The sequence below is a fragment of the Onthophagus taurus genome, chromosome 3 (assembly GCF_036711975.1).
Source record: "Onthophagus taurus isolate NC chromosome 3, IU_Otau_3.0, whole genome shotgun sequence".
Classification (NCBI taxonomy): Eukaryota; Metazoa; Arthropoda; class Insecta; order Coleoptera; family Scarabaeidae; genus Onthophagus; species Onthophagus taurus.
In genome coordinates, this window is record NC_091968.1 from 23056577 (window position 1) to 23075190 (window position 18614).

Below are 18614 nucleotides of genomic sequence, written 5' to 3' on the forward strand. Positions count from 1 at the left end.
TCTGACAGTCGTCGGATTTTTTAATGAATTTTTCTATGTCACTCTTTAAATTTACCCAAAAATAATTACTTTTCACATTTAAATCTCTCACAGAGGTACTATCAGATCGAATTAGAACCTTCAAGTAGAAAATACACTGCTTTTACAACTAGTAAAGATCAATATCAGATGACCAGACTACCTATTGGGCTATTGCTATGTCTGGATTGAATTTTGAGTCTTATTTCGTTTATCTCGACGATTTGATTGTTTTCGGAAATAATTTACAAAATCACAATCAAAATTTAATTAAAGTTCTTGATAGACTTCGAAAAGTAAATTTGAAGTTCAATCCAGGAATGTGACAATTTAAAAAAAAAGAAATATATTTAGAACATCTTATTTCGGCAGATGATCCAAACAAAATTACTGCAATTACAAGATGCTTCAAGAGGTTTTGGGATTGTTAGCACTATCTTCGTGATTTGCAGTCTTGCATTTTTTTCTGGCAGCTTTTCTTAGATTTAGCATGTCTATCCTAATGCTAAATTCTCCCTCCGTAATCTCCAGTGTTCCCGAATTTCCCTCCAATATATTGTTCAGCGCTGTGTTTACTTATCTTATCTTCCATCTTTTTTCTTATTGTCAAATTGTGTTTGAAAGTGATCCGCCAAAAGCTCTAAAATTAACCTGCTGGACTTTTTAATGACGTTTTGGGTTCTGGCTTCCTTGTTATCTTCTTCAGGTCACTGAGATGTGGCTACATCTCCGTATTTATTACTCCGAAAGGTTTCCCTCCTCGATTTTCTGTATGTTGTTTCCCTTTGCGGTCTTAACCAACTAAACTATCATAAAAATTCTTTTTTAAACACCCTTGATCTTATTATTACTAATTCTACCGATGTTTATTCAATCTCTCTTTGTAGTGGTCCATTGGTTCCTGAGGACACTGCTCACTCCACTCTTGAATTTTCCTGCCAATCCATTTTGCTCGTACATGACACATCATGGTGACGCTTTTTGTTTTAGAAAAGCCCGGTTTCCTGAATTCGTTGAATGGGGTCATACACACTTATTACATTTAGAGAAAACTTAATTTGTATACAACTGCTTGTTTGTGGTACAGTGTTATTGGGTTCGACTTGTTTCTGTACCTACTTGTATGAAAAAAATAACTTAATTTAATTTATTAATAACTTTTTAGTTAGTTCCTATTGTTCCTGGAGGTCGCAGCATTCCCCTCACGTTCAAAAATCGAGCCCAATATTTCGAACAAGCCATAAAATTCCGTCTGGAAGAATTCGATTTGCAAATAGCGGCAGTTCGTGAAGGAATGGCCGGAATAGTTCCGGTCCCATTACTTTCATTAATAACTGCAGAACATATGGAACAATTAGTTTGCGGGATGTCGCACATTTCAATTCCACTTCTTAAAAAAGTTGTGCGATACCGAGAATTAGACGAAAATCACCAATTAGTGAGATGGTTATGGAACATTTTAGAAAGCTTCACCGATGAAGAAAGAGTTCTATTTATGCGATTCGTTTCTGGAAGATCAAGATTACCAGCTAATTTAGCTGATTTATCGCAACGATTTCAAGTAATTTTGCATTAATATCATTTTTTTATTAAATTAAAAATGTATTTGTAGGTAATGCGGGTTGATAGAGCCCCAAATGGTTTACCAACAGCCCAAACTTGTTTCTTTCAATTGCGTTTACCACCGTATACATCCCAAGAGATAATGGCCGAACGCCTTCGTTATTCAATAAATAATTGTCGCTCAATCGACATGGATAATTACATGTTAGCGAGGAATTCAGATTTAGGACCAACATCCGACGATGAAGAATATTAATTCAATAAAATTGTGTGACTGAAGAAATAATTTTCTTTTTTTTATAAGTAAAAAATATATTCTATATCGCGCGATTTATTTATTTTAGCTCAATGTTGTTATTTGTTAAGTTTTGGCTTGTGAATCAAGAATTTTTTAAAAAATCATTTCATTTTTAATTAAAAATAAAAATTGTCAAATTAAATTTCCCTCCTTTTTTTTTTATTTTGACACCCGATAGATGTCGCTTTCACAACCTATTTAAACTGTCAGATTGAACAAATCAGTTCACTTTTTGCGTTTTAACGTGTTGAATTAACATATTAGATTAGCAAGCTGCGAATATGTTAAGGTCTCTAAAATCGGCCGTTGGTAAAATACAACGATGTCATTTCTCCGCTCAAGCTTTACCACAACCTGAAAGTCAACCAAAAGTTCTTTATTCCGGTGTAAGTACTTTTCCATTTTAACTTATTTGGTTACTTTAAGTAGTTAGGTATAATACATTTTGCGGCGAGTTTTAAGATAAGATTGGGATGCTTATTTAAAAATAACCAATCCCGAATAAATTTTGAAGGTTATTTTTAAGGTTAGGTTCAAGTTCATTATTATTAATAATTCAAATAAAATCATAGATTATATTCATTCTAAAACGTGAATTGTTGCATTCAAGGTCAAAGTGGGTTATTAATCTTAATAAATTACTAATCTAAGGAATTTAATGTTTTTGTAATAATTTCATAACCTCACTTTCATAATTTTAATTATACAGGATGGCTCAAATGTCTGGAATATTTTTATTGTCTGCCACATTTTTTAGCGATATTTGCTTCTTTTTTGTTTTGTTGTTATAGCAACCAACATTGTTATTTTAAATGGGATGCATATATATTTTTTGCATACTTTGATAGAGGATAAATCCCTCTATGCAATGAACATATGTATCTAATCATATGGTTGTATGAGAAAAAAATGCGTTTTCTGAAAATATCAAATCAGCAAATTACAATCAAAGTAGGCGCCGAAATAACGCCGTTGACAGCTTTGAATGTCAAAAAAATGACAATTTCAACAATTATGAATGATTAATAATGTATGGGTACAGTGACACACATTTAATGTAGTTTCGTCTTCGGCCGTCCGGTTTTTGGAAGGTTTTTAACACTTCTTAATGTCAACTTTAATTTTATGATTATATTCGTAATCTTTATAAAATAACCTTTAAAATCAGTCCAAACATGACGCACTTATCTCGAAAAACAAAAAAGTTTGACTAAAAAACATTAAACCCGAAGTTAGCAACAATGAAGATAGCAATTTAGTTTTTAAATATTAATACCAACCTTAATTTCTGATTTTTTTATTATATTTTTGTTTTTGTGACAAATATTAAGACATTTTATAAAATTAGGAATATATCAAAATGACATTGACATTTCAAACCGGAAGTTGCTTATATCTCAAGTAATATTAGAATTAAACCTATCATGTTTGGGCTCATTTTAAAACATTTTTCACGACATTACAAACATGTCAAAATTGAGGTTGACATTTCTAACCGTAAGTTGACAATAACTTCTTTAATATTGAAGATAAATATGTCGTGTTTGTACTCACTTTAAAAAAATTTTAATGAAATTACAAATATGTCAAAATTGAGGTTGACATTTTACACCTGAAGTTAGTTATCATATAATAGATAAATGGGCAAATTCATGATGTACTCTTTATTAAAAAAATCTTTAAAATGTGTCCAAGCCAGTGGCGTAGCTAGCCATGAAGGGGCCCTGTATCAATAAAATATCGGGGGCCCTTTTTGGGGTAATAAAGAATACATATAAGAGTCACAAAAACAACAATACTTATAAACTAAACTTGTGTGTATGATATAAACTATATGGAATAAGTTAGATGGTGTTTTTTGATCGCAAAAATTGACAACTATGATAAGGTTATTAACCTTATCATAAACTATATGTGCAAATAACTAAAAATTCTACGTTTTTAAATAATTACTTTTCTGGCCTTCATTTCGGCAAAAGCATTTATGATATCATCCATTGCTGATGACGATTTCAATTTTTCAAGTTCCTCTTTTTTATGGACAGTATTGATAAATCTGATAGTCGATCTTGTTCCATAGATGTCCTTAGGTATGTTTTAATGAGCTTCAATTTAAAAAAGCTTCACATTAAAGTAATTTTGAACGTTCAAACAACTATTCATTTATTTGTTTGTAAAAATATCATTCAACGTAACCATAGCTACGAACAAAGCCCACTTGGATTATTTCGATAAGTTCATGCCATCGCGATAGTTTGAAAGCATTTTCAATTAATTTCAGCGCCTACTAGAAACTTTTCCAAATCAAATATTTATTAATAAAAAAAAATTTTTTCGCAACATTTTTCTCATGCAACTTAATTCAAAATTTGCTCTAAGATACTCAAAAAATGTGTTCTTTCAGATTACCGAATACAAAATTGGGGTTGCCATTTAAAAAAATGTTGCCCCCTTTGACCCGAAATTGTACGCCACTGTAAAAAAAAAATTTAGACATAGGAAAAGACGACAAATTTATTAGTCTTTGACACCTGAAAGGATTCTCTCAAAAAGAAACTCGTTTTGAAGATATTTCAGGCGTTCCAGACTTTTTATTCTCCCTGTATGATAACTAACTTCAGGTGTAAAATGTCAATGTCATTTTGATATATTCTTAATTTTATAAAATGTCTTAAAATTTGTCACAAAAACAAAAATATAATAAAAAAAATCAGAAATTTAGGTTGGTATTAATATTTAAAAATTAAATTGCTGTCTTCATTGTTGCTAACTTCGGGTTTAATGTTTTTTAGTCAAACTTTTTTGTTTTTTGAGATAAGTGTGTAATGTTTGGACTCATTTTAAAGGTTTTTTAATAAAGAATACATCATGAAAGAACGCCATGAAGTTGCCCATTTGTCTGTTATAAGATAACTAACTTCAGGTGTCAAATCTCAACGTTAATTTTGACATATTTGTAATCATCATTAAAAATCCTTTAAAGTGAGTATAAACACGACATATCTCTCTTCAATATTAACGCAGTTATGGTCAACTTCCGGTTAGAAATGTCAACCTCAATTTTTACATATTTGTAATCGCCGTGAAAAATCTTTTAAAATGAGCCCAACATGATACGTTTAATTCCAATATTAGTCGGGATATAAGCAATTTCCGGTTTGAAATGTCAATGTCATTTTGATGCATTCTTAATTTTATAAAATGTCTTAAAATTTGTCACAAAAACAAAAATATAATAAAAAAATCAGAAATTAAGGTTGGTATTAATATTTAAAAATTAAATTGCTGTCTTCATTGTTGCTAACTTCGGGTTTAATGTTTTTTAGTCAAACTTTTTTGTTTTTTGAGATAAGTGTGTCATGTTTGGACTCGTTTTAAAGGTTTTTTAATAAAGAATACATCATGAAGTTGCCCATTTGTCTGTTATATGATAACTAACTTCAGGTATAAAATCTCAACGTCAATTTTGACATATTTGTAATCATTAAAAATCCTTTAAAGTGAGTATAAACATGACATATCTATCTTCTATATTAACGAAGTTATGGTCAACTTCCGGTTAGAAATGTCAGCCTCAATTTTTACATATTTGTAATCGTCGTGAAAAATCTTTTAAAATGAGCCCAAACATGATACGTTTAATTGCAATATTATTCGGGATATAAGCAACTTCCGGTTTGAAATGTCAATGTCATTTTGATGCATTCTTAATTTTATAAAATGTCTTAAAATTTGTCACAAAAACAAAAATATAATAAAAAAATTCAGAAATTAAGGTTAGTATTAATATTTAAAAATTAAATTGCTGTCTTTATTGTTGCTAACTTCGGGTTTAATGTTTTTTAGTCAAACTTTTTTGTTTTTTGAGATAAGTGCGTCATGTTTGGATTCATTTTAAAGGATATTTTATAAAGATTACGAATATAATAATAACATTAAAGTTGACATTAAGACGTGTTAAAAACCTTCCAAAAAGTGGACGGCCGAAGACGAAACTACATTAAATGTGCGTCACCGTATCTATACATTATTAATCATTCATAATTGTTGAAATTGTCATTTTTTTGACATTTAAAGCTGTCAACGGCGTTATTTCGGCGCCTACTTTGATTGTAATTTGCTGATTTGATATTTTCAGAAAACGCATTTTTTCTCATACAACCATATGATTAAATACATATTGTAATAAAATCTCTGTTTCCGAAGAAACAAAAAAGACTAATTAAATTTAAGATCTTTAGTATTATAGATTAGGCTAAGTAGTTACGTTTTGTTATGATTTTCGTTTAGATTTAAGAAAAATTAGGGCGATGCGCAAGAAAAAGGTAATTCATTGAAGTCCATGACCTTCAAATTTGACCTTGTCATTTACAGTTTTGACAGATATTAATTTTGGCGACTTTTCAGACGATTTTAGATTCTAAAAACATGCGAGATCGATAGATTGTATCGATTTAACCCATAGGCCGCAATTATCTAAATCCCAATTCGTCATTTCCAAACGTCAACATCAAATTACGACTTTCTCGAAGGAAATTGACACCCGGAAGCGCGTTTATCTAAAAAAATGAAAAATTAGCAACAAAATTACAAAATCTTAATCAAATTTAAAGTTTATTAATAATTTCGAATATTTTCAAAATTGATAGTTATTTTCTTCAAAAAAATCAATTATTTTGGCCAACCTGTGTAATTTATAATTCCCGCCACTGAATCAACCAATCACAGAGAGCAGATTCAAACTGAGACGATTTATCCAAAAAGGGTATATAAGGCCGCGCAATGTTTCTAGGCGGCTGGCAACATCTCGAATTTTCCTAGTCTAATAATAAAGCTGACCAATAGCAACCCTTCTTTTTGGCTCTTCAATTTGAAAACACTTCTCCGAATTAAAAAAATAGTGTACTTAATTAAATTTAATTTATGTTGGTACCAATTCATATTGTTACAGCAACTCTAAATCACAACATTTTCATAATTCATAACGATCAAATTTAATTTTTTATAGATTTTTATTAACAACGAATGGCACAAATCACGATCAGGGGAAACTTTCGAAACTTTAAACCCATCAACGGGAGAAGTTATCACGGAAGTTCAAAGGGGTTCAAAAGCTGATGTAGATGCCGCGGTAAAAGCAGCAAGTGATGCTTTTAAATTGGGATCTCCGTGGCGAAAAATGGACGCCTCTGAGAGAGGTCGTTTACTCTATAAATTAGCTGATTTACTTGAAAGGGATGCTACATACGTTGCTGTACGAATTAATTAATTTAGTTAATTTTAATTAATTTAAATTATTATTTTTTAAGAGTTTGGAGACTTTAGATAACGGAAAACCTTACACGCTTTCTTATCCGATCGATATAGCTTCATCAATTAAAGTGTTAAGATACATGGCAGGGTGGGCAGATAAAAATCACGGAAAAACAATTCCGATGGATGGAAAATTTATGTGTTACACCCGCCACGAACCGGTTGGAGTTTGTGGGCAAATAATCCCGTGGAATTTCCCGTTATTAATGTTTGCGTGGAAAATTGGGCCAGCTTTAGCCATGGGGAATACAGTCGTTTTAAAACCAGCGGAACAAACACCATTAACCGCTTTATACATGGCACAATTAGCTAAAGAAGCTGGTTTTCCAGCGGGCGTTTTAAACATCGTCCCTGGATTTGGCGATGCGGGAGAAGCTTTATGCAAAAATACGAGTGTAAATTAATATTAATGATAATTTTAAAATTGATTAATTGATTTTATTTCTAATTTAGGTTGATAAAATTGCTTTTACCGGTTCAACGGAAGTTGGGAAAAAAATTCAACAAGCCTCTGGAATTGGAAATTTAAAACGAACAACTTTAGAGTTAGGAGGGAAAAGTCCTAATATTATTTTAGCCGATGTTGATATTCCTTTCGCGGTCGAAATGGCTCATCAAGGATTGTTTTTCAATCAAGGTCAAGTTTGTTGCGCTGGATCTAGGACCTTTGTGGAAGCAAAAATTTACGATGAATTCGTTGAAAGGTAAAAAAAATTATTATTATTAACATATGAGGGATATTTTGTTGATTAAAATATCCTGATTGATAAGTTTATTTACAAAATATCGATAAGATTTTAGGTTTAGATTAGAACGGTTTTAGTTCAACAGGATATTGATTTCAAAATGGAAATTAATTGATTTTTTAAGTGTCGTTAATCCTTTTAATCGCTAGGTACTTCAATTTCAAAACAAAAATGTAGTTATCTGTTCTATAAATTCCATTGTGAATGAGTCATAAATTTAATCCTATACACTTATCAAACAACATAGCAAGTTGGTATTTTTACCTAACAAAATAAGCTATGAAAATTAACACAAACACCCAACATTTTCTGTGTTTATCTCTAAAGTATATCAAACAAAATCCTAAAATAAAGCTTTATTTTTAGTTTAGGAATTACATAATCTTATCTCAAAAAGGGAATGAACTTTGTATCGTCACGTTTATTTGTTTATGACATTTATTATTAATAACTTTTAGATGAAAATTTTGCATATTAACGTCATTTTGACAGTTCGAAAACTATATAATTGGTACCAACCCACAAAATATTACTAACAAGGAAAGTGTCAAAACTGTCCCTCACCGATTTCGTTTCAATTTGGTACAGCGATTGTATGGGCCAAAATAATATTTACGTATTTTTTTATACGTGTTAATAAAGTCTCTGGGGCGAGTTATAAGGGTTGGAAATCGAGACGAACTATACCGGGTGTAACAGAATCATGGTACACCCCCGTATCTCCTTTAGTTTTGAAAATAATTGATTTAAATTTGGGACATCCTATACACATGATAAGAGACACTTTTTGACATACAAGTAATTTTTTTTTCAACTGCGGTTTCGCCGGAAGTGACACTAACTTTAGATTTTTAAATAAAAAGCCGATACAGGGAGCTGAGCAGCTTTGGGTTGAGTTGGTCTTGGGAGGGATGCATATAGCTTTTGGTGTTTGTTATAGACCTCCAAATTGTGATCTGAAGCTATTTCTTGAAGGACTTGAAAGGTCACTTTCTGTTGTATATCCCTCAGTTGATGAGATAGTTGTTGTTGGAGATTTTAATGTTAACTTTTTGGTTGAGAGTCCATCCACTATATCTCTTAAGAGTACCCTTGAGGTGTTTGCCTTGCGTGAGGTTGTTGACGTGCCTTCTAGGATATCTAGCTCCTCCGTCTCTCTTATTGACCTGATCTTTGTATCTGGTGCCCTGATGGTTTCTGATTGTAATACGCTTGATCTTGGTTTCTCTGACTATCTGTTGATTTTTTGTGAACTGACAATTCAAAGAATTAGGGCTAGATCCAGGTTTGTTACTTTTCGCAATTTGCGTAATATTATCATGGACAATTTTAATAGAGACTTAGATATTATGAATTGGGAGGCTTTATATGTTCTCCCCTCTATTGATGAAAAGGTCGACTATTTTAATGAGGTTTTAATCTCTTTATTTGATGTTCATGCACCACTCATTACTGGAACTGTTAAGAAGGACTCTTTGTCGTGGTTTACTAGCAACATCAGGGAGATGATAGAACTTAGAGAGGCTGCCTTGAGGCGTTACAAGAGAACAGGAAATCCTGTACATTTTCAATACTACAAACAGCTGCGTAACTTTGTCACCGGTGCTATTCGTCGTGAAAAAAAGGCTTTTCTTGAACAGAACTGTGTGGTTGGGGGACCTCGTTCTATGTGGAGGACATTGAGAAAGTATAATGTTGTTAAGTCTAATATTACAGATTTACCTCCTCATCTGGCCGATCCGGACAATATTAATTTGTTTTTTTCTGAAGCTATTGGTGATGTTGTTGTTGAACCTGACGCTGATTTATTACATTTTTATGATAGATATAGATTAAATCCTGAAGGTACTACCTTTACTTTCAGTGACGTCTCTGTGGAATTTGTTGAGCGAATGTTACTTTCATTTAAGTCCACTAGTGTTGGTTCTGATGGAATTTCCCTGGATATGGTTAGGTTGTGCTGTCCTCGTATTTTGAATGTTCTTTGCCATATAATTAATTTCTGCTTGAAAGAGTCAGTTTACCCGAGTGCGTGGAAGTTTGGTTTGGTGACTCCTGTTCCTAAAGCCAATCCAGTTAAGGAGTTTAAAGATCTGAGGCCCATTACCATCCTCCCGGTTCTTTCCAAAGTGTTGGAGAGGATTATGGCGGAACAACTACAATCCTTTTTAAATTCTAATCATATTTTACCTCAGAAACAATCTGGCTTTAGGCGACAGTATAGCTGTGCCACGGCACTTCTTGATCTGACAGATGACGTTTTTAGAGCTCTGGATGGGGGAAGATCTACTGTACTTGTGCTTCTTGATTTCAGCAAGGCATTTGATATTTTGAATCATAACCTTTTGTTGGCTATTCTGAGGTTTATTGGTGTTTCTGATTGTGCTGTTTCCTTGTTTCGGAGCTATCTTTCTAACAGGATGCAATCGGTTAAGGTTAAATCCGTTTGTTCTGATCCTTCTACAATTGTAGCAGGTGTACCGCAAGGTTCTATTTTGGGTTCACTTTTATTTAGTATATTCACCAGCAATTTATTTTCAAAATTAACCTTATGTTCCTATCACTTATATACGGATGATACACAGCTGTATTTCGACCTCATACCTGATGAGTTGCCTCATGCATGTGACAGAATTACTGAGGAATTGGGTCACTTATGTGTGGAGATACAAAGGCATGCTCTTGTGATCAATCCTGACAAGACCCAATGCATCTTATTTACTAAAAAGGGTAACTTATCTGTTAATAAAAATGACATTAACATTAGTATGCTAGGGGAGCAATTAAGAGTGGTGGACTCGGTCAAGAGTTTGGGTGTTGTCATTGATGATAGGCTTACTTTTGGTGATCACATTAGGTTGATATGTGGGCGCGCGTATGGGTCCCTTAGAAGCCTCTATTTTAGTAAAATGTTTTTGTCGATAAAGCTCAAACGCCTTCTCTCTGATGCTCTAGTTTTGTCTCACTTTAATTATTGTAACGTTGTATTTGGTCCATGTCTATCTTTTGAGAGTTTGAGAAGAATTCAGGTCGTGCAGAATTCGTGTCTTCGCTTTATTTATAAATTGAGGAGAGGTGATCACGTCTCACAAGCTCTTCAGAATTGTGGTTGGCTGAATATGCGACAGAGATTTGTTTTTCATTACTTGTCTTTTATTCATGGGATTATTATTTCTGATAAACCTCCTTATCTTTCTCGCAAGATTACCTTCAGAACTGATGTACACAATTTGAATCTTAGGCATGGATTTTCTATTACAGTTCCGCTGCATAGATCGTCAAAATTTCAGTGCTCGTTTTCCTATCAGGTAGCTCGTTTTTGGAACGCGATTCCCGGTTCTGCGAGGTGTGCCCGCTCGGTTCAGTTGTTTAGATCTATTGTTTTGCGCGAGAGGGTGTTTGATCGGTTTTTGTGATAATTGATATAGTGTTGCTTTTGATTCTTTTGGTAATTTAATAATCCTAACTACTTGTTTTTATTTTTGTTTTTATTTTTATTATCTCATTTTCATTGATACTGCTCAGTTTTGATTTGATTTAACTTTTATTTTATTTTCTGCTGCTATTCTCATTAGGTGCAAGTAAAATCAGTGGCATTGTTTTGCCTTTTCTGCCCTTGCACCCTTTGAGCTATAATTTAAGTTTAATATTATTGTACTTTTCCTTATTATTGTATTTTGTTTTTTCTAATTTGGCTCAATAAATTATTATTATTATTATTATTAAATGAAACACCCTGTATATTATTACATTTTTGAAATTTGAATAATTTTCTGAATCCAATGGTACCACATAAGTGACGTTTCAACGTCAATATTTTTAGAATTTAATGTTTAATTTTCCATTTAAGTGTGCCATGAGAGTTCCGTTTTATTCTAATTAACTCGTCTAATGCTAGAAAAATCTAAATTCCGCCAAAAATACCAAATTACGTGATTTATGTGCAAATAAAGTTCATCAAAATGACGAAATTTACATTTTTCTAGCATTAGACGGGTTAATTATAATAAAACGGAACTCTCATGGCACACTTAAATGGAAAATTAAACATTAAATTCTAAAAAATATTGACGTTTGAAATGTCGCTTATGTGGTACCATTGGATTCAGAAAATTATTCAGATTTCAAAAATGTAATAATATACAGGTGTTCCACTTAAAAATCTAAAGTTAGTGTCACTTCCGGTGAAACCGGAGTTAAAAAAAAAATTACTTGTATGTCAAAAGGTGTCTCTTATCATGTGTATAGGATGTCCCAAATTTGAATCAATTATCTTCAAAACTAAAGGACATACGGGGGGTGTACCATGATCCTGTTACATCCGGTATACAAGAAGAGTCAGAAAGAATGGGAAATCCGAATACCGGAGATTATTGTACTATTAACATAAAATTTGGCAGTTTTATGTTTTCGAGCATAAGAAATACGAATTTCAAACTTGTTTTCCTATTGCTCGTAGAGGGCGCTACATACACACTGCTTCTTTGATAAATCAAATCATAAGTTTTTTGGCTATCGAGCTACGACTAATAAGAGCTAGAGTACGACCAACCCAATATGGCCGGTCAAGCATCGCGATCGTTTTGAAAGGTACACTCAGAACAAAAATTTTGTACCGCTTAATTGAAAAGTTTGACATTTGTGAATGTGAGGTTATGAGTGTTGCATTTTAGATTATAAAATAAAGGCTTTTTATTTAATTATTAATATTTGATTTTATGTCGACAAATACAAAACATTATAACATAAAATATATTTGTGCTATTTCAGGTTTGTTGAGAAGTAACAATTTATATATCAGAGACATACATTTTTTAAAAACTATTCTAATCTGAATCTCTATATGAAATATCACTGTCTGATTCACCTAAATTAATAATAAATCTCTCTGCATTGTCGAATAGCTGATCTTTTGTCATATATTCATGTCTAATTTTCTCAACGTGGTTAGGGGAGTTATTTGATTTACTGCCTCGTGAATTAGATTTTCCATATTTATTAATCCAACATTACCAAAGGCTATTTTTCTCTTCACCATACTCCAAATTAGCTCTATTGGATTCAGGTCACAGTGATACGGAGGAAGGCGTAATACAGTATGACCCTTCAATTTTGCATACTCATCAATTACATACTGTGGTGATGGTTTATACCTCCTAACGATTTCTAGTAGCTCGCATTTTAACATATGTGGATGGTATGGTATGTTCATCGATTGTAGCCAACAGATTATATCATTTTTCTTTGATGAAGAAGTAGGAGGCCTATTTATTTGTACTGAATGGTAAGGCGCATTGTCCATAACAATTATTGAATTGTCCGGTAAATTTGGTAGCATTTGTGTTTTAAACCATTTTGAAAAGTTCTCAAAATTCATTTCATCATTATAATCACCACTTTTTGTTTTTGATTTAAATAAAAGGAAACTGTTCTTAATAAAACCCATACTGCCTCCACAATGAGCAATTATCCATCGTTGACCAGCTCCATCTTTTTTCAAAACTCCCATGTTCATCAGGACCTTGCCAACATTTCGAAACAGTATAATTTTTATGTACGTAGCTTTCATCCAAATATACAACAGGTCTCTTATTTTCACCAAGTTCATCATTGGCTATCTGATAAGAACAGTTATAGATAAACGAAATAGAACGATAATAGAAAATAAACTCGATAAACTCACAAAACTATAACCTAACTCAAGCAACGCTGTCAAAGAAATGAAATGTCAGAAATACATATTGTTTTATTTGGTAACTTGACTGTACTACAGCCGAATATATAGGTCAAGGAGGTGAGGGGTAAGGTATTTCCGATAATAGTTCGCATATTTTCCGCCGGCCAAATCCAACTGGTCGCACAATACAAATCACAAAGAACATTCAATTTTACACAAAAAAGGTACTCTTATTTAAAATGTCTAAGTCTATCGGTTTTCGAATTATTTACTTTTAAATGGTTAAATGTATTTTGGCTTCTAAAATTTTTAATTTTTAACATAAGCAAAGTTGGCTTATTTTTCTGCTCATGTTTCGACATTTGCTTCTTAATTGTCAACATTGATTTAATTTCCGTGTGTGTTGTAAAGTATAAGAGAGCGATCCTTTTTACGGTTTTCACTCTTTTATTAATTATTTATTTTAAAGAAATACAACAGAACTTTTTATTTGGCACGTAATCACTCGTACGGTTCTTTATTAATGTCTCTACCCGACACCCCACCAGTGTTGCAGGAAAATGCCAGCTTCGCACTACAGATGGCGTTAGTTCTCACATGTGCAGTAATCATTTTTACCAACAATAAAGTTATTACCAATTTGAAAATGTCACGACATAATGAGTTTTCTAATAGTGTTAAGATATGTTTTAATATAAACCAATTTTAATACTTCTGCAGCACTTCGGGCTGCTGCTCGACAAAAAAAAATTGCGTCAACGAAGAAGAAGAGATCCTGTTTCGAGTTGCAGAAAATCCATTATGCCCACTTTCTACAAAACAAATTATGCTAAAATGAATATTTTCTTGACAAGATTCTGTTCACTGATGAAGTTTACATCATATTTCTCATGCTCGAAAACATATAACTAACAAATTTAATGTTAATAGTACAAAAAGCTTCGGTGCCTTGAAAACCACCGACTTGTGTATTCGGATTTCGCATTCTTTCTGGCTCACCCTGTATATTCGCGTATAACTTGAAGACGAAAGCAGCTATCGAAATGTGGTAAATGTAGAATGATATTCATTTTTAAAGAGTTTTTCATTGATATATTACACATATATCTGAGGAGTCCAAGAGGTAAACTACCCTACTTTTTTTTGGAATAATTTAAAAACTATCCATCCTATTCTGGCAGCATTAAGTAGCCTTATAGTACGATTAAAAATATTAATTCGTGTTCTTTCTCATTTGTTTCTGACCATCCCCTGCAAAGTTACGGGGTATAATAGATAATGTCTTTCTTTAAGAATAATATGATAAAACTGTTACACTTTTGAATAACATTTTGGAGAAAACCGTAAATTAGTTGTAAAATAAACCCTGTACGACATTTAGGGGTGATTAGGATAGTTAACTCCAAAAATGATCTTTTTTGGCGAGTATTGCTTGTCGATTTTGGTGCAATTTAGCACGATGATTTCTGTATACGTTAAGTAGTACTTTTGAAAGAACTTATAAGGGTTAGAAATTTGGGGTTGAAAACATTTTTTACTATCCATTTGCGGCAATAAAGTGACATTTTGTGCTACTGTCTAGTAAACTGTGCATTTACAGGCAGGTAAAGCATTCTAACTTACGAAACTAGTTTATCTTACCTGCCGCAAATTTTGATAAACGCATTAAAAGAAGCTTACTTTTTTTGCACGCTGTATTTGAAGTTCAAATTTTGAACCAGCAACCTCTACTTGAAATCGCATTGTCTTTTCCACTGACCTTTAATACCCATTATAATCGTCGTGAAAAATCCTTTAAAATGAGCCCAAACATGATACGTTTAATTCCAATATTACTGGAGATATAGGCAACTTCCATTTTGAAATGTCAATGTCATTTTGACAAATTCTTAATTTTTATAAAATGTCTTAAAATTTATTACAAAAACAAAAATACAATTAAAAAAAATTAAAAATTAAGGTTGGTATTAATATTTAATAATTAAATTGCTATCTCCATTGTTACTAACTTCGGGTTTAACGCTTTTTTATTCAAACTTTTTTGAGATAAGTCATGTTTGGACTCATTTTAAAGGTCTTTTAATAAAGAATACATCATGAACGAATACCATGAAGTTGTCCATTATGTGTCTGATTATGTGATAGCTAACTTCAGATTTAAAATGTCACGTAACTGGTTCGTTAGAACTTTTTCATGTTCCACTATTCATAGAGGTTTGAAATTTTGGTAGCATGGGTTGTTCATTCGGAACTTTCGATCTAAAATATTTTCAAGATAGCCGCCACTTCCGGTTTATCGGAAGTAAACCATAACTTCGTTATTTTAAATGGAATGCTATAGTTTTTATTACACCGTTTAATTGTAAGTAGAAAAATAGGTTTACTTTGATAAAAGGTATTGGTACCTAGCGTTTTTCGGTTTAGAGTTATTTTGGATTACTCTTCAGATGCTGTCAATAATGGAACACCCTATATTTTATTAGCCTGTCAGAAAGGAAATTAAATTTCTCTCTACAAATTATCTATAAACATTCCTCTAAGATGCCCAGCTAAACCTAAAACTTTCTAGTTCTAGGTCTAGTGTCTCATTTTAATTGTTATTTAACCCTAAATTCTTGTGCATTTTAATTGATCTAAAAATTTTTTTTTTGATTTAATCCACTTACCTTGCTTATAATTTCATCCATTTACCCATTTTGAATTAAGTACAACCTTTAAATCCAATTAATTATGTTTTTCATTAAAAAAACTTCAATTCAACGTCAATTTTGACAAGCAACTGCAATATTTGGATCTTAATCACCATGGTAACCGAGTCAAGTTGGATAACCTTAAAATAATAAAATTTTATTTCGATTTTTTTTATCAATTCTAACCTAATTTTTATTAATTTTAAAACAATTCAAATTCTTTACGATTATCTCGCATTTTTTATTTCTTAAGTGAAATACGCTGTATAAGTAAAAACAGAAATGTCAATTCTTCCAATTACGTCACAACACGACCTTTTGCGGGGGGATACGTTCAAAACAACAGCGTTTATAGGGAGTTGGATAACCTTATACAGTATATTTACTCAACGGACAATAGCTTCGTAGAAATGCAACTCTCTAAATAAAAACTTTGTACTAAAAATTGAACGCATTTGGCGCCATCTGTTGGGGATATTTTGGAATTATTCAGCTAAGAACCGAACCATTAGAATACAGGTTGGATTGAGTTTATATATAAAAGCTCCAACCACAGAATAACTGTTTGGAAAGTGTAAATGAACGTTCCGAATGGTTGGGAATTCCTCAGATGCAATTACTTATGGCAATTACACCTGTCAAATAATGCCACGACATTTCAATATCACCGCATCATATGACATGTGAGATTGCATCTGACGAGCTTCCAACCAGTTAGAACGTTAGTTGAAACAAAGCTATAATGTCAATTATAATCTAATTATTTAATCATACCATTATTACTTTATTATACTCTTACCGAAAAATCACTTTAAAATGACGTTTTTATCTGTCATTCTGAACAAACTTCAACTTTTAAAATTTTAAAAGTTGAAGTTAGCGGCAAATTTAAAAATATAACACGAATTAGAATCTATACTTTTTAAAATTAAAAGAATGATACTGGTAATAATTGTTATTGCTGTTTCTCATCATTCCCACTATTAATAATAAAATTGTTAGTTTAATTAAATTATTTCAGTATAGATGCTAATGCCATCTTACGGTGGAATTTCGACATACAATCAGCCCCTGGGGCTGAACTTGACAATTATTTGAATTATTAAATTAATTTTTTTAGGACTTTCTAAAGGTTTGTTATTAAAAAAACATAAACAAATTCCTTTTTTTCGTATGATTTAAACATAAATTAATTTTCGTAAAAAAAACATGACGTTTCATAAAATTGACATTTAATTTTAATAAATTGTTGTGAAGTTGGTTACAGTTGGTGACATTGAATTTGTGTCACATTGACGTTTAAATTTTATTTAAAAAAATAAATCGTTCGCCCCAATTTCTAACCCTTATAGCTCGCCCCAAGGGCTTTATTAGCATTATATTATTGGTGAGGGATAATTACGACACTTTCCTTGTAAGTGATATTGACACAAACAATAATTAATGTTTACCATTGTTAGATATCACTACCTACATTAAGTCTTTAACAACGTTATTATAAAAAAATCTCATTTTACATCATTTTGATATTAAAATATCGATTTTAACATTACCTATTTGAATCAAAAAAAATAATTTTTTTTGTAGATCCGTTGAAAGAGCGAAAAATCGTATTGTTGGAGATCCCTTTGATTCCCGAACAGAACAAGGCCCCCAAGTCGATCAAGATCAAATGAATAAAATCCTTTCATTAATCAAATCAGGGGTTAAAGACGGCGCTAAACTTTTAACAGGAGGCGAAAGATTAGGAGATAAAGGCTATTTCGTCCAACCAACCGTTTTTTCAAACGTCCAAGATGATCATTTAATCGCAAAAGAAGAGGTAAAAAGAAATCTAATATGTTATAATTTTTTTTTAAATTTTATTTTTAGATTTTTGGCCCCGTTCAACAATTAATGAGGTTCGAAAAATTGGATGAGATAATCGAACGCGCCAACAACACCAATTACGGTTTAGCAGCGGCCGTTTTTTCGAAAGATATCGATAAAATTAATTATATTACGCAAGGGATTCGCGCGGGAACCGTTTGGGTGAATTGTTACAACATTTTCGGCCCACAAACGCCGTTTGGTGGATATAAAGATTCAGGATTTGGCAGGGAAAATGGCGAATATGGTTTGAGCCAATACACGGAAGTTAAAAATATTGTCGTTGCTGTTCCACAAAAGAATTCTTAATATAATAATATATCATAAATATAATCGCCATTTTTCACCAATCAAGTTATTTTTTGTATGTTTCTTTTTTCTTTGTATTGAATAAATATAATCCTAATTTGATTATAACAATATGACACCCTTATTTGTTC

At 31.9% G+C, this 18614-nt stretch overlaps 2 protein-coding genes and 1 long non-coding RNA gene across 4 annotated transcripts in view; 2 read left to right on the forward strand and 1 right to left on the reverse strand.

Annotated features, from left to right (window-relative positions):
• Positions 1-2021, forward strand: part of LOC111421641 (probable E3 ubiquitin-protein ligase HERC1) — a 54998-nt gene extending 52977 nt beyond the window's left edge. The window contains exons 14-15 of the mRNA XM_071195389.1: positions 1184-1579; positions 1631-2021. Coding sequence (XP_071051490.1) covers positions 1184-1579; positions 1631-1837 — 603 coding nt within the window. The 3' untranslated portion in view covers positions 1838-2021. The remainder of the gene's footprint in view (positions 1-1183; positions 1580-1630) is intronic.
• The window catches only part of LOC139429558 (uncharacterized), a 50221-nt gene extending 32766 nt beyond the window's left edge, over positions 1-17455 (reverse strand). For both annotated transcript variants that reach the window (XR_011640113.1, XR_011640112.1), the window contains exon 1: positions 16282-17455. This is a non-coding gene — a long non-coding RNA (uncharacterized lncRNA). The remainder of the gene's footprint in view (positions 1-16281) is intronic.
• On the forward strand, positions 2070-18594 carry LOC111420146 (Aldehyde dehydrogenase). Its single transcript, XM_023053066.2, has 6 exons — positions 2070-2265; positions 6888-7133; positions 7189-7587; positions 7646-7896; positions 17893-18127; positions 18178-18594. Exons 1-6 carry the CDS (start codon positions 2161-2163, stop codon positions 18481-18483), a joined length of 1542 nt encoding a protein of 513 aa, XP_022908834.1. The 5' UTR covers positions 2070-2160; the 3' UTR covers positions 18484-18594.
• Positions 18595-18614: the final 20 nt, after the last annotated feature.